General features: G+C 41.6%; 3 protein-coding genes across 6 annotated transcripts; 2 read left to right on the top strand and 1 right to left on the bottom strand.

The window, feature by feature from the left end:
• Positions 1-935: 935 nt before the first annotated feature.
• ilk (integrin-linked kinase) lies at positions 936-8095 on the top strand. Its single transcript, XM_040151246.1, has 13 exons — positions 936-1109; positions 1615-1773; positions 3949-4114; positions 4238-4333; positions 4543-4639; positions 4769-4852; positions 4941-5026; positions 5119-5228; positions 6414-6541; positions 6707-6828; positions 6917-7016; positions 7257-7387; positions 7573-8095. Exons 2-13 carry the CDS (start codon positions 1685-1687, stop codon positions 7720-7722), a joined length of 1359 nt encoding a protein of 452 aa, XP_040007180.1. The 5' UTR covers positions 936-1109; positions 1615-1684; the 3' UTR covers positions 7723-8095.
• A 709-nt stretch (positions 8096-8804) lies between these two features.
• smpd1 (sphingomyelin phosphodiesterase 1) lies at positions 8805-15102 on the top strand. Its single transcript, XM_040150186.1, has 9 exons — positions 8805-9021; positions 9315-9576; positions 10556-10876; positions 11284-11564; positions 11902-12075; positions 12454-12625; positions 12862-12938; positions 13400-13545; positions 13634-15102. The coding sequence occupies exons 2-9, from the start codon at positions 9358-9360 to the stop codon at positions 14050-14052; spliced, it is 1809 nt and encodes a 602-aa protein (XP_040006120.1). The 5' UTR covers positions 8805-9021; positions 9315-9357; the 3' UTR covers positions 14053-15102.
• Positions 15103-15143: 41 nt separating this feature from the next.
• On the bottom strand, positions 15144-22103 carry tpte (transmembrane phosphatase with tensin homology). 4 transcript variants are annotated; one of them, XM_040150188.1, is made up of 19 exons: positions 21687-21782; positions 21195-21285; positions 20927-21007; positions 20774-20821; positions 20491-20652; positions 19694-19813; positions 18685-18784; positions 18464-18527; positions 18274-18338; positions 18012-18072; positions 17842-17923; positions 17395-17483; positions 17157-17218; positions 16989-17069; positions 16329-16434; positions 16132-16229; positions 15946-16041; positions 15780-15850; positions 15145-15679 (listed from the first exon to the last, which is right to left on the bottom strand). In XM_040150188.1, exons 2-19 carry the CDS (start codon positions 21239-21241, stop codon positions 15577-15579), a joined length of 1536 nt encoding a protein of 511 aa, XP_040006122.1. In that variant the 5' UTR covers positions 21242-21285; positions 21687-21782; the 3' UTR covers positions 15145-15576. The 4 variants fall into 4 exon arrangements, with proteins under 4 accessions (XP_040006124.1, XP_040006122.1, XP_040006123.1 ...); XM_040150187.1 differs by lacking the exon at positions 21687-21782 and adding an exon at positions 21842-22102 and having other exon boundaries at positions 15147-15679; XM_040150190.1 differs by lacking the exon at positions 21195-21285 and having other exon boundaries at positions 15144-15679; positions 21687-21776.
• Positions 22104-22835: the final 732 nt, after the last annotated feature.

Here is a 22835-nt window from a genome sequence, read left to right on the forward strand (position 1 = left end):
TTTGGAACGTACACATTCAGTACTCTGATGCAGCAGCAAAGCCATTATAAGCGATCGTAAAACAGCATTCCCTGTGGCTTTATTCCTCGACCGCAAAATTTGTGATGTTTTGCCGGCCAACAGCTGTGACAGCTGGGGTTTGTAGAAGAAATTGGTATTATTTAGACTAAGTATGAACATGGTTAGTTCAAACCATTGTTTGGATAACTTCGAGTCAGAGCCATTGAGATTTGCAGTCCCTGTCAGGAACCAGCTAGTACAAGAAGACAGATTTGGTGATTTCACAGGGGCACATTTTGTAAATGTCATACTTCTAAAAACACATTTTTCAATACTTCAAGTGTCTTATTTGGAATCACTGATGATCAGTGCTGTGAGGTACCTTACTGTTATGAGTTGGGAAAAAATCAATGTATTCTAGGGATGACCAGTTGTAAAATAGTATAAAACCAATTATATTGTAATTAACATATATTGTTGATACAACATAGATATTATTATAGATATATATATTATATATTAACTTTAAACTGTAAATGGTCCTGATTAGTAGGCTTGAAATCATGGCCACATTTCTTTAATAACCCCATTTAAAGGATCCTTCAACAAAAATGTTTATATTGTGTGTTTATGTTAAAAAACTGAATCTAAGCAGCTATATCCTCCTTGGATTTTTTTTTTTTCCCTCAAACTTTGTTCAGGCTCAAAACTACAGTATCGGTCAGGCTCCAAACCAACAGGAACAAGCCTGGTTCACAGTAGATAATTTGACCTGTCATCGCATTCTCAATCAATATATTGAAAACACCCTGCAGCCACCTCACCTGACCTAGGTCTACATTTAGTTACCCCCCCCCCCCCCCCCCCACCTCCGTGTAGCATCATTGCATTGACTCCAGCAGGGGGCGCCGTTGGGTGGGTGTCCCGGGACGGGGCAGAGCCAGGAGCAGAGCGCCGCTGACTTCTCACCAGTAGCCTACATCAACTCGGAGGAGCGGGGCGTGGACTCAGAGCGACCATTCCCTGCGCTTAAATTTGAGGAGACGGCCGACTTTCGAAGGGTGGAGAAAAAAAGACAAACTGACAAGAAATCGATCGTTTTGCAGCTGGTAAGAGTTTCGAGAACGTTCTTGCTTGTTTAATAGTTTTGTTTTCCTTTGCGGTTGGGAGGTTTTGTTGTGGATGTCCAACTTCACTTTGACTTTTTAACAATGGATTTCAAAGTGATCCAACAGGCCAGCCCATCCGAGTCCTCGGAGGAAATGTGGGAATGTACAGCTATTTAAGTACTTGACATCGAAATTTCATTCTTGCTGGACTCTGGCTCACAATCAGTATAAAATTTAAAGATTGGATTCAAATGAATGTTTAGGAATATACCATAAAAGACAAAATATAATGTTCAGGCAGGCTCACACATGAGTGGATGGGGTTCTTTTGATTGCACATTCATTTCACGTAATGGAAATGAACTCAATACCAGTCAACCTAGGCTCAAAAGACAGAGTAATGTCTGTTTACCTGCTTGTATCAGCCGTCCTGTGAGATGCACAGTGCATGGCAAAAGAATCTGTACAAACCTTGATAGCAGTCTTTGTTCAACACCTTTTGCAGGCTAGATGCCCCTGATCTCAAACGAGATTGAAAGAGCAAAGAGTCAAGAGAGGAAACCTACAGTATAACCATGGATGACATCTTCACACAGTGTCGGGAAGGGAACTCTGTGGCAGTTCGGCTGTGGTTGGACAACACAGAGAATGACCTCAACTTGGGGTAAGCGGATATATCTGCACACACTTCACTCAGATACACGAAGCTTTGAAGATGACTGCCGTGGGACTGACTGCCCTTATTTTCTCAAGGATGTAGGAGTCTAGCTGTAGTGTATAATGTCTGTGCAATAACACATGGAGCACGGTCTCTCGTGATTGGAGCAGACTTTATAGCAAACGTGCCACATTTGGTACGGTAGGTGTGTGATTATGTTCTGCTGTGTATGTGTGTGTGTGTGTGTGTGTGTGTGTGTGTGTGTGTGTGTGTGTGTGTGTGTGTGTGTGTGTGTGTGTGAGAGTGTGTGCATACAAAGCGATCCTCGCTGCATTAGAGGTGGTCAAACAGTTTCCATATTGTGCTCTCCCTGCAACTCCACATACTGCTGAACATCACCCAGTGTTGGTAATTCCAGTCCCGTTTGTACTATTTTCCCTTTTCTTCTTCGATTTTTCTACCTATGATGTCACCCCCCAAAACTCTGTGTGTGTGTGTGTGTTTGTGTGTAAAAGCAGTGGGTGATTTGGGGAGGTTGTGCGGTGACATAAATAACTCAGACAACAGAATATACTAAACTGAAAAGCACAGACAGAATTTAGATTATAGTGCTGAAACGATTTAGTTGATTGACAGTAAATTAATCAATAGCACATCTAATAAATCAGATAATTGTTTTAAATTGAATGACTGTAATTTATACTGTCGGTCAGACAAAACAACCACTTTGAAGATGTCACCCTGTTTTCTGGGAACAAGTGGTGGGCTTTTTTCACAATTTGTAATATTTTATACATTTAAAAAAAGGATTAATTAATCTAAAACACAAGAGATAGATTAATTTATAATGGTCATGAGCTGCAATCCTATTAGATTTTTTAAATTGTTTAGGGTATACAGAGAACTTATGACTGTTTACATAATTTCCTTGCTAGAAAGAAGCTAGAAGACTTCACTGCTAAAGACCTTGGTTATCTCATTCTTGGGCCAGGCCATATATGTGCAGTTTGTTGACGTTGACTTTGAGGGCTGCAGAGCTGCTAGCCAACCACACAACAGCCAAGGCCATTTCCTCTCTTCAACTCCATACAGGGCCAGGCCTTCGCTGACAGAGCTTCTCAGGCAGCTAGCTGCGGTTCCACATAAACATCTGAGAGACCAGTCATTATGCTGGAGGCCTGTTTTGGCTGTTACTCTGAGGAGGCTTAACTGTGTGAACCAGCCTCATTTTTTCCTTCAGAGTAACCAATAATATGCACTGAGTGTTACATATTGGAAAATATGTTGCCTATTAGGAACTGAAATTTTTGATCTCCCCCAGGATCGAGCGACACAGGAAGACACATGAAAAAAAAAAAAGAGAGAGAATGTGTAGCTGAGGATTCCACTGCGTATTTTCTGTTCTGTCATTCCTGAGTTTTTTTTCCCCCTGCTACTTTTTATAGCACACAGGCCTGTACAGACTATGAACTGCCTGGCCACAGTGCAGGGGCAGAATTGACAGAGAAAGTGACTAAATGCCATTTCACTTTAGTGTGAGCTAGTACTGCAGCTATTTCCTACAGACTACAAGTTTTATTGTTAAATGTAGTGTAGGGTTTGCGACTTTGCAGGGAGTTGCGAGAAGCCGCAGCAGCTGTCTCGGGGTCAGCTAATATAAAGGACTCGGTTGGGTGAAGGGGCAAGTCACACGTAGGTGATAGTCTTAGGTGATAGTTGGCTGCTTGTAGACGGCAGCAGTGCTATGTACGCTGTCTGTCTGTTTGCGTCTTTGCGTAGGTTAGCAGGCATTCCAGCTTGCACAGACATATTTATCACTAGGCCAGTCGTCAGATGGGTATTGGCTGCAGGCATAGCAAGGAAGCATGTGCATAAGTCTAAATAAAAAGTGGTAGGTAGTGGATATGTGAACCTGTGTGGCCGTGTGTCAAAGAGAGAACCACACAGATAGTATTGTGCCAGTGGATAAATGCTCAGAGTTGTTAAGAAAGCCCAGCAGCACCCGCTTCAAAGCAACAAGTATGTCTCCACCTCTAAGTGTTGCCATCTTATGAAAACATTCTAATTAGACTTTAAAGTGTTATAAAGCAAGTCAATCACGTCTTAAAGATTGATGAGCTAATTATTTTGGGATTTGCCCTTCCTTGCTCTTCATTCGCTCGGTGCGTCTTTGTGTTTTAGTGACGACCATGGCTTCAGCCCCCTCCACTGGGCATGCCGGGAAGGGAGGAGTGGTGTTGTTGACATGCTCATCATGAGAGGTGCTCGCATTAACGTGATGAACCGTGGAGATGATACCCCATTACATCTTGCCGCCAGTCATGGACACAGAGACATAGTGGCTAAGGTACACACGGTCAGACATAGCGTGGTTACAACTGGACTGTGCATGTGTTGTTTTTACACTGTATGGGGGGAGAAAACTTGCTTTGTTGTTCAGTTCTCTAACTTTATAACCTGTGAATGCCAGCTGATTCAGTGCAAAGCAGACCCCAATACAGTCAACGAACATGGAAACACACCACTCCACTACGCCTGTTTCTGGGGTCAAGACGAAGTGGCAGAGGTACAGTGCAATACACATATAGAGACGCTCCTCTTCTTTTTGCACAAGCTGTTGGCTAAAAAAGGGCCTTTTTTCAGGAGAAAAGGCCACTACAGTTTTATTTTGTTAGTCAGTGGATTTCCTATTGCTCTTAGTCTTTTTGCTTTTAATCCAAAACCTATGCTTGTAATCTAATCTGTGCATGACGTAGTTGAAACCCTCTTTTTTAGGACCTGGTGGCCAGCGGTGCCCAGGTGTGTGTATGTAATAGGTATGGACAGACACCACTGGATAAGGCCAAGCCTCACCTAAGACAGCTGCTTCAAGGTCAGTGGGCATTTGTTGGAATTATAACACATCAGCAGGTAAATTCCTTTGAAAAAAACACCCCATTATGCTGGCAAAATAAAATTCACCACTTTATTTTTGTGTTGTTACTTTCGTGTGAGTTTTTAGAAAAGGCAGAGAAAATGGGCCAGAGTATGACCAAAGTCCCCTATAAGGAAACTTTCTGGAAGGGCACCATGCGAACACGACCTCGTGAGTAACAGTTGTTTCATAAAAAAGAAATATATCAACACATCAAATCAGGATATTTGTTTAATTATTCATGTTTTTGCTCTTTCAGGTAATGGTACACTCAACAAGCAGGCTGGTATTGATTATAAGCAGCTTTCACTCCTGGCAAAGATCAATGAAAACCAGTCTGGAGAGGTCAGTTGCATTCTGTGTTTACTGCTTTGTGTCAGTCTTTTAATTTTTTTCAGCGCCCCTGTTGTTTGCTAGACTGTGTGCTCTGTCTGCAGTTATGGCAGGGTCGGTGGCAAGGGGATGAGATTGTTGTGAAGGTGCTACAGGTGAGAGACTGGACCACCAGGAAGAGCAGAGACTTCAACGAGGAGCACCCAAAACTCAGGTTTCTGGCCCTTAACATTATTTTCTGTGGCGTCTGCATATAAAATAGAGATATCAGGGTTCATCTATTGGCATCATGGGGTCACATGCTGTCAATCTGTTTGCTTACATAAACTGAGGGTAATACATTTGGTTCTGCTGTGTCTCTTTTTTTGAGTCTCCTCTCTCTTCATGTCTGGGTAAACACAGTGCTAATGTGAGGTTGGATGTGATTTATTGGTGGGGATTGAGGTAAGTGGTCAAAGAGAACTTAGGACCTTGTGCAATGAGCAGGGGAGTTTTTATTGTTAGACGTCAAAGGTCCTAGTTGGTATTGTGGTGAAGTATTCCTTGGCTCTATTGATTATGTTGTGTGTTCTGCTCTCTAGTGTGAAAAACAAATCCAACAAACCTCCCTCTGTTAGTAAGCATGATGTCCATTATGACATGAAATTAAATCCATCATAGTTAAAATGGAGGCTTATTTTGAATCCTGTTTGTCATTATTTGCTTTGGCCCATGTTGATGTTCTTTTATCAGTTTGTGCATGATGTTTATACTGTTTGTTGCACCAAATTACTGCCCAAAAGGCAAAGAGTTGCACCTTTCTCACGTTAACGCATGTACAGACAGTTGTAAGAGAGGATTTTGGAGAGCTGAAAGTCAACTCATACAAGCTCAAAATGACCCTCATTAAGTGAAAAAGGAAAAACGTGAAAACGAAACCTTAATAGGACAGGAATGAGAGAAACCTCTGAGCAGGCCAAGTCAAAGAATGATCCCCCACCAGGAAGGCTGAGTGTGATTCCTTGTTGGCTTCAATTCTTGCCCTCTTTTTAGAATTGGTGCCAGCATAAAAGACCTTGGGATGAGTACACTGCACAATTCATAGGCAGCATCAAATTTGACATGGATTGCAAAAATGAAAGTGCTGCAGATAATGGAAAACTACTGCTCAGCAAAATTTTTAAATGCTGCAGATGAAACATTCCTTCAGGCAGAACAAGCTTCTAAGACTATTCTTGTCTTAATGTTTTTTTTCTTTTAATGAGGTTTTCTCCAAACTGTGAACTGGTTGATTCCTTATCAGCTGAGAAAGACTTCATATTCAAAGATGATATAAATACTTGCTTTTGTCTTCTTTTTTTTTTAACATCACACACACACACACACACACTCTCTCTTTCTGTCTGTCGTGTCTCCATAGGATCTTTTCTCATCCAAACATTCTGCCTGTTCTTGGGGCCTGTCAGTCGCCTCCATCCCCTCAACCCATCATTATTACCCACTACATGCCATACGGATCCCTCTACAACATACTCCACCAGGGCACTAGTGAGTAATTCAAGTACATGTATGAAATGAAAGCGGATGAAATTTTAAGCCTCAAAGCACTCTGTCTGTAGATGGAAGAATCGCACAGCCATATTTACCCCGCTGTACTTTATACTTTTCTCTCTTGTCCTCCTCTGTCTTTGTCCTCTTCTTCCTCTTCCTCAGCTCTGGTGGTCGACCAAAACCAAGCAGTGAAGTTTGCATTGGACATTGCCAGTGGCATGGCTTTCCTCCACACCTTAGAACCAATGGTCTCTCGGCTTTACCTCAACAGTAAGCATGTCATGGTAAGTAATGCCTTTGACCACTAAAAGATCATGGTCTATTACTGCCACCATGCTAACACACTATTAAGCTGATGTGATGAATTTGCAGATTGATGAGGACATGACGGCCAGAATAAGCATGGCAGATGCAAAGTTCTCCTTCCAGTGTCCCGGTCGGATGTACTCTCCAGCATGGATGGCCCCTGAAGGTATTTATTCCTTTTTTTCCTGTTTGCTCTCCTCGTTCCCTCCTACTTCCTGCTCCCATATTGCCTGCTTAGACTTTATGACTCATTCAGTTAAAAACATACTGTACTATATAATTTAGTCATTCTTCAGTGGTAGTCATGCTGTTCATCTGGTGTGTTTCCAGTGTTACGGAGTAAAAACAAACCCGTGTGAGTTATCCCGTTATATTTAGGGTTTTCCTTGTCCCTCTTTGTTTTCAGCCCTGCAGAAGAGGCCTGAAGACATCAACAGGAGATCTACCGACATGTGGAGCTTTGCGGTATTACTATGGGAGCTAGTTACCAGGGAGGTCCCCTTTGCTGACCTCTCACACATGGAGATAGGCATGAAGGTAACTGGGTGCAGCCTGCATCTACCCAGAGGCTTATACTGTATGTTCACATCCATGTCTACGTATTTCTGGGAAATGCTGCATCAAAAACCATACCTCCAAAGTGTCCCAAAGACTCTGAATGTTGTTTTTAGGATATTATCAGTGACTTTGATTTTCACTTCCCACCTCCTCCCATTTCTCAGGTGGCTCTCGAGGGTCTTCGGCCCACCATTCCTCCGGGGATTTCACCTCATATCTGTAAGCTAATGAGGCTCTGCATGAACGAAGACCCAGCCAAGAGACCAAAGTTTGACATGATCGTCCCCATCCTGGAGAAGATGCAAGACAAGTGAATGCGTCCGCAGCAACTTGTACACTACCGTTATTATGTTTTTATCATCGAACCACTCCTTATCTTCACTTCAATCATGTATCTGCTAAGCTGCTGTAAATAATGTCAGAGACCACTTTAGCTACACAATTCAAAAAAAAAATATTATGTTGCTTTTCTTGTATAATTTAAATTTGAGGTATAAATGTTCTTTAGCCTGTCTATGTTGCTCTTCTGTTATAGCTTAACTTGAAATACTGACCAACTTTTTGGTCCAGTGTGAATTATATTCAGCCATGTGTCAGACACAATTGCTCAGAAACTGATACAAAGAAATGTGTATAGAAACACTGCTTTTATACACATAAACAAATGCCAATGCAATAAATGTTTTATATTTATGACAAATCCTTGTCCTTTTATTTTGAGACATCATCTTCCTTAATGCTTATGTTAGTTTCCAAAAAAAAAAAAAAAAAAATCGTGGCACAAGGTCGGCTTGCCTGAAGGATTTCTGCCAAATCTTGTGGCTTCCTTCAGTGGATGGAGTTTGCAACTGAGCAAACTCTATCCATTGATGAAGGCCACAAGAGAGAGCTGAAAGCTCCAGTAAGTGGACGCTGTGATGAGAATTTTACTGTTGAACAATATTTCCAAAGTCAATAGTGAACCTTTAAGCTCAGCTCACATGCTATGGTTGGATATATCTTCCCTTTTTGATGCAGGGTAAGAGTCAGCTATGTATGAGAGCTAGTGAAATCTCTGATGGATTTTCTATGGTTGCAGTATCATGTTTATTTTGGGGTAGATTGGAATAGAGGTAACTTGGGGTTTATGACTGTTTTTGTACCAGCTACTGAATGACTGACATAATGATGCAGCATTGAGGTAGCTCCTACTGTGAAAAGCATAAAAGGGGAAAAAAAAAAAAAAAAAAAAAGTATAAGCGTGCTGGTGCAATTTAGATTTTTTGAATCACCTGCAGTTTGTGTCAGCAATCAATTTCCTCGGGGAGAAAAAACAAAAACAAACAAAACAAAAAAAAAACAACAACAACCTTGGACACGCGACACGTGACGAGTCAGCTGACTTTCTGTGCCTTTCACGAGACCGAGCAGTGAGACTCGGATCATAACAGTGTTGCTGACTGACGAGCGCAGCCAACAAGAGGCTATCGACCTTGTTGCCAGTATTCTTTGTGGCGGTGGAAGCGGGACTGCCTTGACTCTCCTGACCTGCCTGTGTTCACCGCTACCAGGCCTCAAGCCGGGGAGACGACGACGACCCCTCTCTCCGGTCGGGACTTCTTCTTTTTTTGGAGGTACAGTGGGAAAGGGGTGGCTAGCTAGTTACCAGGCTTTTGCCGGTTCAATTCAGTTCAATTCAGTTTTATTTATATAGCGCCAATTCACAACAGAGGTTATCTCCGGGCACTTTCCATGAAGGGCAGGTGTAGACCGTACCCTTTATAGCATAAACGTAGTGGAATAGTTTCTGTTTGCGGTGTGTCTGAGTCGTTTATTCTCAAACTGAAGTGTTAAGTTACGCCGTTGAGTGTTACTTCCTTGACGCCCCTCGCTTTATGTCTGCGTTCTGTTCATGTCCGACACACAGGCTGTGAACACACCGTTGTCGGAGGACGCCTGCTGTCAGGACAATGAGGCTCCCGACACCGCTGCCCTCCGTCGGGCTGACAACCTGCACTCTGGTGTTAGTGTTGCCGCTGCTCGGGTCCTGTCATCCGGCACCCACCTCGGGACAGCCCAGCCTGGTGTTCATGGACCAGTTCAACAGCCCACGGATTCGATTTAGCTGGAGGAATGCCACCTGTTACCTGTGCAAAACAGTCTTCACTATTGTTGATATCGCCCTTCTGGTAATGTTTTAAAATGCTTCTTACCCAGGTTACTAAAGAGGATGCTATTCCATCATATCTAGAGGTGTTGTTTTTTTTTTTTTTATAATGTCTAATATTTTGACCATCTCAGTTTATGTCAATTATGGTAGAATACACCTCTCAGTATAAAGCAAAACAGTTCAAAGTCCAAAAACTAGTTGAGATCTAGACACGCTGTTAACTACCTTGATAATGATAAATGTTAGGGTAACTTTTTCAATACATCACTGCATTGTTCCTGTCTTCTGTTTGCCCACTTCTCTTTGTTCTGTTCATAACCAGTCAAAGATTTCTGATGTCCTAGGCTGAACTGTGGGCTAAATAAAGATCATTTATTTATTTAATTGTGATACAAGTACAGCTAGGTTGGTATGACAGTAATGTGAGAAATTCACATCCTATTGCTTAATGCACACATTTTACTTAATGACCACATTTATTATAGGTTAACACCAGTTATATCATGACTTCTATCACACAGCTTACTCAAGTTTCCAAGCAAATGCAGCATGCCACACTAAGGGCCCACTTCTTGTTCTGCCCCTTGAAATTGTTTTCGGTTTTCATAGCTGACTTAGCACAAAAATATACTTTAGACATCTTGATCACATGGTCTCTTTGTGGACCCATGATTACAAAGGGAACATATGTAGGTCATTCAATACCTACAGCTGTTGATCTCACACATACACACTTTCTGAACTGGTCAGATCAATTTTTATTTTGAAATCCAAAATGTAAATATTGCACTTAAATGCTGCACCAATTGGAGAGTGTGAATTGTGCGTAATGTCAAGCAGCCTATTGTGGTCTAAAAAGTTCAAAATTTCAAATGATGCAAACTGATTTCAGCTTGGCTGCATTTTCAGGAATTTTGAGGTTTTGTCATCAGTCAGTGAAGCACTATTTTTCATACCACTTGTCTGAACGTTTCCTGCTTTTTTGGCACCTCCCTTAGAGTGATGCAAATGAAGAGCGAGTGGCACATGCCTTGGGTGAGGCATGTATTCGTCTCCATCTGGCTAATGAGCAGGTGTGTCGAGATATAACAGAGCTGTTCAAGGACGACTTCATCCGGGCCCTGCAGGAGTCTCTGCTGCGACCCACTGAAGTGTGTGCCCTGCTCGTGAGCCCTTCCTGTGGCAAATTTGACCTCTACGCACCCTGGAACATCACCTTGCCAAAGATCCCTAAGCCCCCTGTTACACCACCCTCTCCGCCAAAACCTGGTTCTCCAAAGAGCAGGGTCCTGTTTTTAACTGACATCCACTGGGACCAGGTGAGCGTTTGCTGTTGAGAGATTAGCCAATGCAGAATTATACTGAAATAATAAAAGCAAGTCCTGTTACACATTGTTACTTGCAAATTTGGTTATACCCACCTCTGTTTAGATGAGTGATAACATGCCAGATTTGTTGTTGCGCTTTAGTTTGTCTATCAGAAAGTGTGTGCATTAAATGCAATTTCATATTGATGTTGGACAGTATTAAGTCAAGTCACTGAAATCTTTGTATTAAGGTCATGCCTTCCCAAAGGTTGAAGTTATTGATTTGCTTAAGAGAATGTTGGAGTTTTCCCAGGAAATCTTTAAATGACTAAACCGAAAATGGTGGCATGATTTTGGTCACCTGACTTTGTTTTGAATCAAGTCCTGCTTTAAAAAAAAAAAATCATCTCCGCTAACAGGAGTATGAAGCCGGCAGCACCGCAGACTGCAAGTACCCTCTGTGTTGTCGTAAAGACTCAGGCTTTCCCAGCTGGAGGCGGAGAGAGGCTGGGTACTGGGGAACCTACAGTAAGTGTGACCTGCCTCTACGTACAGTGGAGAACCTCCTGGAAAATGCCGCCAGAGCCGGACCCTGGGACTGGGTCTACTGGACCGGAGATATACCAGCACACAATGTTTGGTCTCAGACCAGGAAACAACAGCTGTCAGAGCTTAAAGTTATCTCCAGGCTCATCCACAAGTAATTTTTCTTTACCATCAACTGACTTTTTTTTGATGTAAGATAAACATAATTGCTCCTTTCACGCATAACATACCAGCACCAACTTAGCTGTCAGAGTAGTTTTTGATAGAATAACTGATGAAACATGGTGTTGGACCTTTCAGCCATGTTGCGGTTGGAATGTCTGGATAACAGAGTTGCTCTTATTTAATTTAATTGTGTACTCTGACTTACAAACTGTTGATAGCATTCAGTACGCTTTTGCTGCTGCTTTGATCAGATGTTTTTCATGTGCTACGTGGAACTGATCCAAACAGCTATTGACTCTTGCCTCTTCCTCCTATCTCATGTGCAGGCACCTAGGACTTAATGTGACAGTTTACCCTGCTGTAGGGAACCATGAGAGTACGCCAGTGAACAGCTTCCCACCACCCTTCATTCATGGCAACAGATCCTCCGCCTGGCTCTATGATACAATGGCAGAGGAATGGTCAGCATGGTTACCAGAGCAGGCTTTGAAGACTTTAAGGTTCTTGATAGTCATGTTTTTATTTTATCTAAATGTAATATTTTGTGTTGTTCTGTTGTGTGTTGACATTGCTGTGCCAGTCAGGCCACCCTGTAGACAAGACCTAAATAAAAATCAACGTCAAGCAAAGGGTTTGTTTTAGATCATTTAGTGGGAACTTTGTTTATGTCAGATGTTGGTTCTTGCAGTTTCACTTTAGCTGTAGCCCACATCCCACTGTTTGCAAGCAGAAGTGGTCACATCTCTCTGAATATTGTTCCCTGTGCAAAGGGTTTTGAATTTTGGATGGTTCCCCCAGAGTTGGTTCTGACTTTCTCATTAGGAAAATTTGTGTCCAATGGGTAAGTCCTTCAGCTATGTCTGTGGGTGTAATTTCAGATATGGAGGATTCTACACATTGGAGATTCAACCTGGTCTAAGAGTCGTCTCTCTCAACATGAACTTTTGTGCTCGAGAAAACTTCTGGCTGATGGTGAAATCTAGTGACCCTGGGAACCAGCTGCAGTGGCTAGTCCATATACTCCAGGCCAGTGAGGACAAGGGAGAGAAGGTGAGTAGAGCAGCAAAAAAAAAAAAAGACCATTACCAAAGCAGAGTATAGGACGGTTTGACGTTAATAAATTAAAAGAGGACTTTGGTGTTGTTTGTTCACTTTTAACATTGTAAAACTTTAAGAACATTGTACTTTTAATTAAGCTCCAGTTGAGATTGATGAGATTGCAATAAAATACCTCTCATTTATACCATAATCCTCCTCTACATGGTGTCATTTCTTCCTTTATTTAGGTACATATTATTGGTCACATCCCACCTGGCCTGTGCCTTAGCAGCTGGAGCTGGAACTACTATCAAATTGTCAACAGGTAGCTATACTGAACAGGTGGTTGTTTGTTTATTTATGTACAATCAGTGACTGTCAGTGAAGTGTCAGACCACAGAATGTAATGTGGTCACACATTTGGAAACACATTTCCCCAGTGTCAATAAATCTTACCTGTTTGTTGTAACTGCCATCTACTTGAAGTGTAGTACCAGTATATGGCATTCAATCCAGATGATCAGTATTTTTGAAGTCTTGGGAAAATTCGCAGATATGTAGATAATTAAACATGGTTGACTTATTACCCACAACGTTTTGCCGTGTCTGCTTTGGTAAGCAAAATGGAAAATTGTTTTTTTATTTTTATTTAAAGGTCAGAGTCCTACTGTAATTAAAGTTGCTGCGACAGCCCAACTGTTTTCAATCTATCAGAACAGAGATGACACAGGTTGTAAAGTTTTCCCTATATCTTGTTTAACATCCCGTATTTTTTTTTTTTTCCAGATATGAAAGTACAATTGCTGGACAGTTTTTTGGCCACACGCACCTGGATGAGTTCCATATGTTTTATGACGCAGCAACCATGACCCGCCCACTGGGTGTGGCATTCATTGCTCCCAGTGTCACCACTTATGTTAATCTTAACCCAGGTGAGTTCATAAACTAGTTGGGTGATCTCCTAACATTTCGCAAGGAACAAAACAACTCACCTAAAAAAATGTTTGTTTTTCTTTCCAGGATACCGTGTCTACTATGTTGATGGGGATTACCGAGGCAGCTCTCGGCTAGTGCTTGACCATGAAACCTACATTCTCAACCTCACAGAGGCAAACCACAGTCCAGGGGCACCCCTCAGCCCAGAATCAAACCCCAAATGGACACTGCTCTACCGCGCCACTGAGGCCTATGGTCTTTCCAGTCTGTTCCCTTCTGATTACGATGGGCTGATACAGACCTTTATCAAGGACGACCAAGTCTTCCAAAAGTTCTGGCACTTTAGATATAAAGGACACGTGTCGGAGTCCTGCAAGGAGACCTGCAAAACCACAGTGCTCTGCTTTCTGCGAAGTGGGCGCTACGATCAGCTGGAGCAATGCGATCTCCATAATGGTTTTGGAGGAGAGTTGGCCCGGGCTGCCAGAACAACTCTTTGTTGATCTGAGGAAGTTGGACTGAATACAACGGACCAAATATGACATTGAGCCAAAAAATTTATTTTTCCTGTTGCTGGTGGGTCAAGTAGGATTGTTGTGTTTGTTTGTAACAACAAACAGTTCATGTACATTTCATAAACCTGACAATGAGTGTGAAGAGTTTTGAGTTAGGCCTTGTGTTGTCAGTAATTTTTTCACATAGACATTTAACCGATTGTGTTTGGCAACAGGGCTCGGGGTTGTCAGTTAGTGTTTTGCAATGCCAGTTGTGTAAAGACTGCTTTAAAGTGTCTTGAAACGATGTTCTGTTTACTTGAAATGCAGAGAATGGCAGGGATTAAGTGGTTTGTTCAAAGTTGTCATGATTTTGGCAGTCCTACTTTACTGGGTGCCTTGAGTCAGGGATTATAATCTTAGACATATCCATCCATAACAATCTTTTAAAGAACTTTGAATTTTTAAAAATTCTGAAACGCTGCTGTGATGTGTAAAAAAATTATTTTCAATTTTAATATCCTTGGGGATTATCAGGAGGATGGGTTTCATAAAATTCCAAAGCAATTTCTTGAAAGGCTTTCTTGTAAATTGGGACAAAGTGGTAAATTTGCTTTAAAATTGATGACTATCTGACCTTTTTGACCTGTCCCACAACCTGACAGTCAGCTAAATTTTGGGGATTTAAGTCAGTAAAAGTATCTACCTTAATGCGCAGCAGTGTCTGCCTCAGCAAAGCCTTCAAACCTAAATGAAGATCAGTATTTCCCACTGAGGTTTACTTCTCTCTGCACTTTAATTCTTTTGTTGTAAACTTCTAGGTTTTATTTGATAGACCCAAAGTGTGACAAGCTTGAGGAGGTTCTCGGATTGTGATCAGTGCGACCGATGGTGTAACATGAGCATGATAAGAAATGTAACTTGTAAAATGAGCAATACTTTAAAGAGATTGTATAAATTATGTATAAAAGGTGAAATCTTATACTTGTTTGCTGTGAGGGGAAAATATTGATTACATATTGATTACAAATTAAAAAAGTGGTTTATTCTGCAGCAATACATTGGTGAAATTTTTCAAAAGTAAAAGCAGCATGTACTTTTAATTGCTTCTCATTGTATTAGAATTAAGCATTTTAATTTCGTCAGGTGCAAATGTTTTTTGATTCTTTTTCAGACTTTTCAGTGTTTTAGGATACCCAAAAGAGTCACCACACATACAGATATCAACTAATTCACTGGAAGACATTACTAGATATTTGATGGTACTTCCTCACATATACATTATACATTTCAGTTTAAGAGCCACAACTCATCAGATCAACACTGCAGTCTAAATGATTTGGCTCGGTGGAGGTCCCTACGGCACTCTATCATGAGGTCTGAACATAAGTAATATTATGCCTCTCTTCAATTTTAAGTGAGCCTTTTCATTTTTTGAGTTAGTGTCAGATCTACCAGTTTCTGCTCAGCAACCATGAAATAAACAACTGTAACAAGCCATTTTTTCCTCTTCATCTTTCTCGAGGGCTTTTATTATTGTTCCGAGAAGAACATCGTTACACCAAAGTCCTCCTTGTAGAGGTCCCAGGTCTTGGGTTTGTGTGGGTTGTCAAGTTCCTCCCTGGGTAGAAACAGCCTGTGGAGAGTTTGGAGGGAAGGCAGAGTTCACAGTCAGAAACTGACACTTTTGAGTCAAGACCAAGGGAAAGAACTGCATCAGAGCAACAGAAACATACTTGTTATCCTCTATGAAGGAGGTATTGAACCAGAAGTAGAACGGAACATCTTCGTATCCTTTTGGAAGACCCTAAATGGAATGATAAAAACAAAAGAAACCGAATCAGGCTAAACATGAGCTTCCCCTTAGAATTGTCGTTTAAAGGTGATACGGGAAGTACTCACAGCACTTGATTCAAACATGACCTTCACATCGCCTTCAACCACAGGCCCATTTTGCAGGCTGATGACTGCTGCATTACTGCCCACGTCGGGAAATACCTACAAAACACCAGAAACGCATTAATCACCCACTCAACAAATGATTGGGTATGACCTGATGAGTACATGTGTCAAGTGTGTGAGTCTTACTGTGCAGTTCTCCTGTTTGGCGCACACACATTGAAAAACCAGCTCTTTCTTTGCAATTATCTTCACCTTGAGATCGCTGCCATCACCTTTACCCACACCTGGGTAAGATCATACAGCAGATATTAACACGGGCACAAAGAGAAATTTAAAGGATGAAGTTTTGTACCTGAGTGCATTGCTGGTTTGCTGGGTTTTACCTGCTATGGAGTGGATGCGGATGCTCTTGATCCTGAGGCTTTTAGGTGGAGGCAGCTGTCTGTTGAACTTGGTTTTCATGATCTCGTAGTAACCCACATACCGGCTCTGTGGTCCACACAGACACAACAGAGATTAATCATCTTTACCCATTATTCCATGTCTAAGGTTTTATGAGGAAGTTTCATACAATGATACTGCTGGGTCATAACATGCAATATAGCAACTGATTTTCACTAATCTTTTTCTCATTATTAAAAAAGAAAAAGATGTGCAACGATAAAAACAAATGACAAAGGCAATAATAGTGTCACTTATTAAATACTTTATTCAACTTGTTTGAATCATATGTTATTCTGATGTCATAAATGTATGTCTGTAGAAAAATAAGACAATTCCATTGAAAATGTGTCCTCTCTGTGTTGCTTTTACGCCTTCTGTCTGCCACCGTTAAATTTTTATTACTACCACAGGGAGGTGGCAGTCAGAATTATTAAGATTCTACACATAGTAGCTTTGAGTGTAGTCCTTAAATGGCAAAATTTCTATATACATGCTTCTATATATATATATATATATATATATATATATATATATATATATATATATATATGCATGCATGTATTCTTTCTAAGTATGGCCCCCGAGTGGCTTGCTCTTACCTGAGAGGGAGTCTCCACTCCCTGAAACTTGGAGCTCCGACTCTTGTCTGTCCTCCTCTCGCCAAAATACTCCAGACTGTCCTGGTGGAAATTAATGTAAGAAGGTAGTCTGTAGTTGCTAATTCATTTACCCTTGTCGGAAAAAGTTTCAAACCTAAAGAGACGTACCTGTGCACTTTCAAACTGGTCACTGTCAATGAGCCAGGTGCACACCATAGTACCTGTGCGTCCTGTCAAACAGAGCCCAATCATCATCACATTAAATAAGGCTTTTAGCTAGCCAGTACAGGGTACATTAAGAGTCAAAGTTACACACTTTCAACGGCAACACACCAACATAGTGTCTTTGTTCAACTCAAACAATTCATTAAATGATGATGAAACATGTAGGGATCTTTGGCATCACCTTTCCCTCCTTTACAGTGAATTGCAATAATGTTCTTGGGATCAGCAGACATCCACTCCCTCACGTTTGCTGTGTATTTCAGCATGTCCCTGAGACAGACAGTAGAACACACAATGATAAAGACACTGAGATTAGCTGACAAAATATTGTACAAGTAATGCTCGTCTGTGATACATCCTGTTTCTGTATGTGTTCATAATACCTTATATAATGCTATCCTGTTTCTGTTTTTGTATGTGTTCCGAATACTTTACAGAAGTGTTTGTGGTCAGTACACAGGCCTAGAACGACTGTGCAAATGTGGTGAAGATGTTTTTCATACCAATAACGCTCCATAATGCACTATAATAACAAGGTGTGAGCTCAAGTGCTTCAATATACAGTAATTACGAGCAAAAGGGGGAGGTGAAACCAAAAGGACACATCACAAAGGAAAACGCTACTTACTCCAAGGAGGGGACATTGTGGTCATCAATGAACACCCGCTCAACTCTGTAGTGGAAGAACTGGGGGTCGTAACCTTTCTCACCTGGGAACAAAAGATGATGCCGACATGTACTGTGTAACTCTATAGAGAGGCAATACAGTACATGTGGGGAGAGGAATCGCCAACTTACTGCACAGGTTGTAAACTTTATAGTGGCCATCATGTTTAGCGTCCAGGAACCTGGCCACCTCCTGCACAGACAGAGGGGAGGAATGGGTTAAAGCACCTGCGGGGGTGGTATGAATTCTTCGAAGGCTAAGTTAATGGTGCATATGAATAAATTTATTTTGATATTAGTGTGTGCAATTATATCTAAAAAGTGAAGGAGGTGCACTCATGCATGTTGGGACAGATTTTAATGTGTGTGTGCACCCAAGTCTGGCCAGACTTACCCCGATTGGATTCCTGTAGAAGGACTGCTTCCCAGAAGAGGGGAAAGACATGGCGATGACACGGTCTAGAGATTCAGTTAAAGATACAAACAGATGTTCCACTTCTTAAAGGGTGTCATTTTTAGTGATCTCTTTTTGATGTATTTTCTGACATGCATGCATGGCGCTTCATACAGCATGTAACACCTACCTGTGACATAGGTAAGGTCAAGGTCAAATCCATCCTTCTGATAACGTCGCTTGTTCTCAGAAACCTGAGAAAAATAACAAGTCAAGGATCAGGAAGTGGTAGAAATCTTCTCTCTTATTGCCAGCCCGACTCCTACACAGCTGCAATTCTCCAGAAGACTCCAACGCACTTTACTAAATCAGATAGTCAGAGTTTTTTGTGCCTCCATGGTGTGACCTTACCATCCTCCTGGTGACTTTCTCCAGCTCTTTCTTCTGAGCTGCCAGTCTGAAAACCCTCACCAGGATTATTATTCTCATGAAACGAAGAAACGTCAGCGCCCTGATGAAAAATGAATGAAAAAATATATACTCATTCTAATCATTAAACTTCTTAATCGTATTACGTGCAATGAACTCAACATAATTATAAAAGGTATTTATATAAAATTACTGATAAGTATTTTTAGTTATCAGTATATTCTCAATATGGCTTATGAATGCAAAATGTTGCATGTTTTTTTATGTTGACGGCACTGATGATTATTCAGTCTAAGGTTAAACAAAACTGAATTTTTAATGTAATTATCCTTACATTTTTGGTCTGCGTTGTAAAAAAAGTTTAGACAGGAGAAATGTGTATCACAATATCATTATTGAATTATAAAATCTACTAAAGCAATACATTATTATTGCCTAGATCCTTGCAACACATTTACAGTAAGGAGAACTCCCATAGAGAAGGGAATTGTTTTGCCGTGTTTTGTGGTATTTTAAAGGGACCTACACCAGGATTCTCCATCTGGGCTTTTTTTTTTTTTTTTTTTAATTAAACAACAGTCTTAAATACCCTGCACCCCCAAACATGTGTTTCTAATCCTTCTGACTGATTGCACCTATGGTCAGACAGAAGCTAGACTGAGCTGTGCTGGGAATTATGTGATATCACCAAATCATGGACTAATAAGAAATGACAGAGGTGTAAACCGTACCACCCCAACAGGAGAGTGAGGGAGATGTCCATCAAGCACAGTTGTACACAGTCCTGAGCAGAGGATCATTATAAATGAATCTCCAGTTAAGCAGAATTAAACCTAATCATTTTACACGCAAATTCAAATCTTCCTCCGGAGCTTCCAGAGCTCCCACGTACTGATATTATTCTTTATCCACTACGAAGAAGTCAACTGTATGATTCATGTCCAGTAAGATTTCATGTGTGTAGGCTGAGAGTGCAGGGGACGGCAGGTACCTGGGGATGAGGCTGGCGCCTGACAGATCGGTGAAGGTGTAGATCATGGTGATCACCAGGGTGACCACCACAACACAGGCATCTACGATGTTCAGCTTGGAGCTGAAGTACACTTTGAACCTAAAAGGTGGCATGAGAAACTTAAGACGCTGTTGAGAAAACTGCCTAGATCACACAGTAACACACAGTATCAACTGACTTGGTTAGAGGATGGACTGGATTTATGCAGTGACACTGTGCTAGTACTCTGCGTTTCCCAAGGACCAGCAGAATACATGCCATACATTTCCTGCCGTGCTTCCTCCTCATGACTTCCTGTTTAACAGCTAATCGCACTTGGTTTCTGCTGACACTGGGTTCCGGAAATGTTTGCATCACTCTGGGAAACATTTTATATTCTCAGATTCACAAGCAAGCCCCTCTAGCATGCAGGCAGTATAGTTTACAAGATGCTGCAATTAAGTTACAGCAACACCACAAACTAGGGCATTAATTAAACCAATTCTAACACAGTGTCAGCAAATAATTAACACGAAGAGCTTCGCAAACGTAAGATTTATTGCAAGGCTGTGGGGAATATAGAGGATGCATTAGATTGCACAAGTGTTGACACTGTATCCACCCCTAATTTGTAATAAAAACATTTACATAGACTGGGGGAGGAGTTGCTGAGATCACCAAAATTATTCATGACTTCTTAAATCATGACAGAGTCTTAACTGCCATCAACACACGTGAAAAACGAGTGGTTAAATTATCTACACTACTGCATGTAAGGCCTTCCTTTCTCAACTCACCCTTCCACATAGACCCGCAGGAGGACGTCGACGAGGAAGAAGAAGGAGATGATGAGGGACACGGCCTCTAGGATATTTCCAACCTCTCTGCTCCTGGCCGGCAGTGAAAGGTCCACAATCACCAGCACAATGTCCACTACGATCAGTATCACTCCAAATATACTGGAGGAAAAGACAGATAGCACCACCCACATGATCTTCATCAAAGAAAAGAACCATCATAAGCAAGTATCACTCCAGGTTACCCAATATCTCTCCAAAAGAGTTCCCGAGACACACTCACCGAAATCCAAAGGACATTACAAAAGGCGTGATCTTCTTTCGGATACCGCTGCAAAGGAGGAAAAAGGGTAATGCTCGTCAGTGCAGGCAAGTGTGCTTCTGAACAAAGGGCTGTATACAACGTTGTCTGCAGTCTAAGCTGTTCAAAACTTACTGGTACATTGTGTCTGGCACCACACTCTCCTCCTTTCCATCATCAATCTCCACTCTAGCATCCTCCATCTTTGCCATGTCACTAATAGGTAGGCAGATAACATAGACTAACATCTTAGCCAAAAACCAAACAAAACCATGCAAAACAACAACAACGGTACCACATCCACACATAGAGCAACCGCTACAGTTCAATCATTAAATGGTGCTGTAGACGTTCACGTGAAAGATGAAAGGTTAATATTCCCGTGGAAAACGATGTTCCTCACCCATTTACACCTGAATCCAACCCCGGACTGAAATGGACAGAGGACATGATGTGTCTGTCTTCCTTCTGGCTTTGCTCTGAACGTGTTGTCTCTGTGTGTGTCAAAAGTGCGAGAAGCTGAAAATGCCCTGTTCTGCATATTGCTGCATGGTTGCAATGTAGAAAAACAAAACAAAACAGGGAAGACAAGCGGAAAAAGCTTTGTGTCCTGTCCTAATATATGCATCTGCTGGTGTCTGTCTTTAACATACATCCTGTCACTGTTGAAAAGTACGAGACACACACTTTTGTTATTAAAACTTCTGAGGCGCACTAAGGAGCTCATGCTTCCTAGAGCTAATTACAAAACGCCCGGTGTTTTGATTCGCCGTGAATGCAAAACCAGCTAGCAAGACATGGGCTAAATGTTCGAGAAAAGCCAAGTATCCGGGACTCATTTTAACCTCTGGTTAAAAAAAAAAGTAAACGACCAGCACGATTCAACAGGACAAACCTCGCGCTTTTCAGCTCTCATCTGTTCCCAGCGCCTTTCCTCAGTCCTTTCCTCTCGCCGACCGGACTGTTTGTTTACCCGCCGACACCAAATTTGCCCCCCCCCCCCCAAAAAAAAAAACCAACAACCTTACTAAGCCCGCACCGCCCGCTTACCGTTAGGACTGTCATTCGTGAAACCATACGGGAGTTCGTCTTGTGACTTCTTGTGAAGGCGAAGGAAGACGGTTCAAAGGTTAACCGGGTGGATTTTTTTTCCCTGCCCCATCCACCGCTCCTCATCGTTTTTTTTTTTTTTGCAAACGTAGCGGTTTCGGACTTCCTGGACTCAAGCAGAAAGCGCTCCCCCCGCGTTACTCTTTACTCTCCTCCTCGGGCCGCTTTCACGCCAGCACCGACTGAGCCTGGCCATAACCTTCCTGTGCAGGGCTACTCAAACGAGCTCTAACTTAAAAAAGTAGGCCAGCAGGCTGCCACAGCCCTCACATCTCCCTCCCTGTCTCTAACATCTGGGTTTGATTCAGAGCGCGTTACGAAACGCCGAAATAATCCGAAGTATGAGGGAAAAGTCCCAAGTTTGACTTTTTTTTGTGAAATTGGTAGATCATTATTATTACATAAGTGATTATATTTGTTGAAACTGTATTTTTTTCAGCTAAATCTACACCACCTTGTCGAGTTTTTTGTCAGAGTTGTAGGGAAATCATGGATCAAGGCTAAAGGAGTTAAGAAACTGCAAACTGAGGCAGGTCAAAAGTTTCAAACAAAGCCATAAGCCTGCACTGGTACAAATAAACCGACCGACTGACCAACCAACCAACCAACAAACAAACAAACCGACCGACAAACAAACAAACAAACAACAACAGAAACTTAAAACCAGCATAAAATTAGTTTGGCAAATGACACAATAAAGAAAAATATAGCGTGGACACCATAAAAATTGTCAACATGTCAATAATAATAATTTTTAAAAAACTAAATTGTTGTACTGCATTTGTTTTTTTTCATCGCCAACAGTGCAATAGCCACCAAGTAACACAGGAGGGAGCCCTACACCGCACACTGGCCTCTAAATATGCTGCTTTTCTCAGTTTGATATGATTGTGAATTGACTGATTTTGGGTCTTTTCTTATCTAAGTTAGATAG

This window comes from Xiphias gladius, chromosome 17 (genome assembly GCF_016859285.1).
Source record: "Xiphias gladius isolate SHS-SW01 ecotype Sanya breed wild chromosome 17, ASM1685928v1, whole genome shotgun sequence".
In the NCBI taxonomy this organism is placed as follows: domain Eukaryota; kingdom Metazoa; phylum Chordata; class Actinopteri; order Istiophoriformes; family Xiphiidae; genus Xiphias; species Xiphias gladius.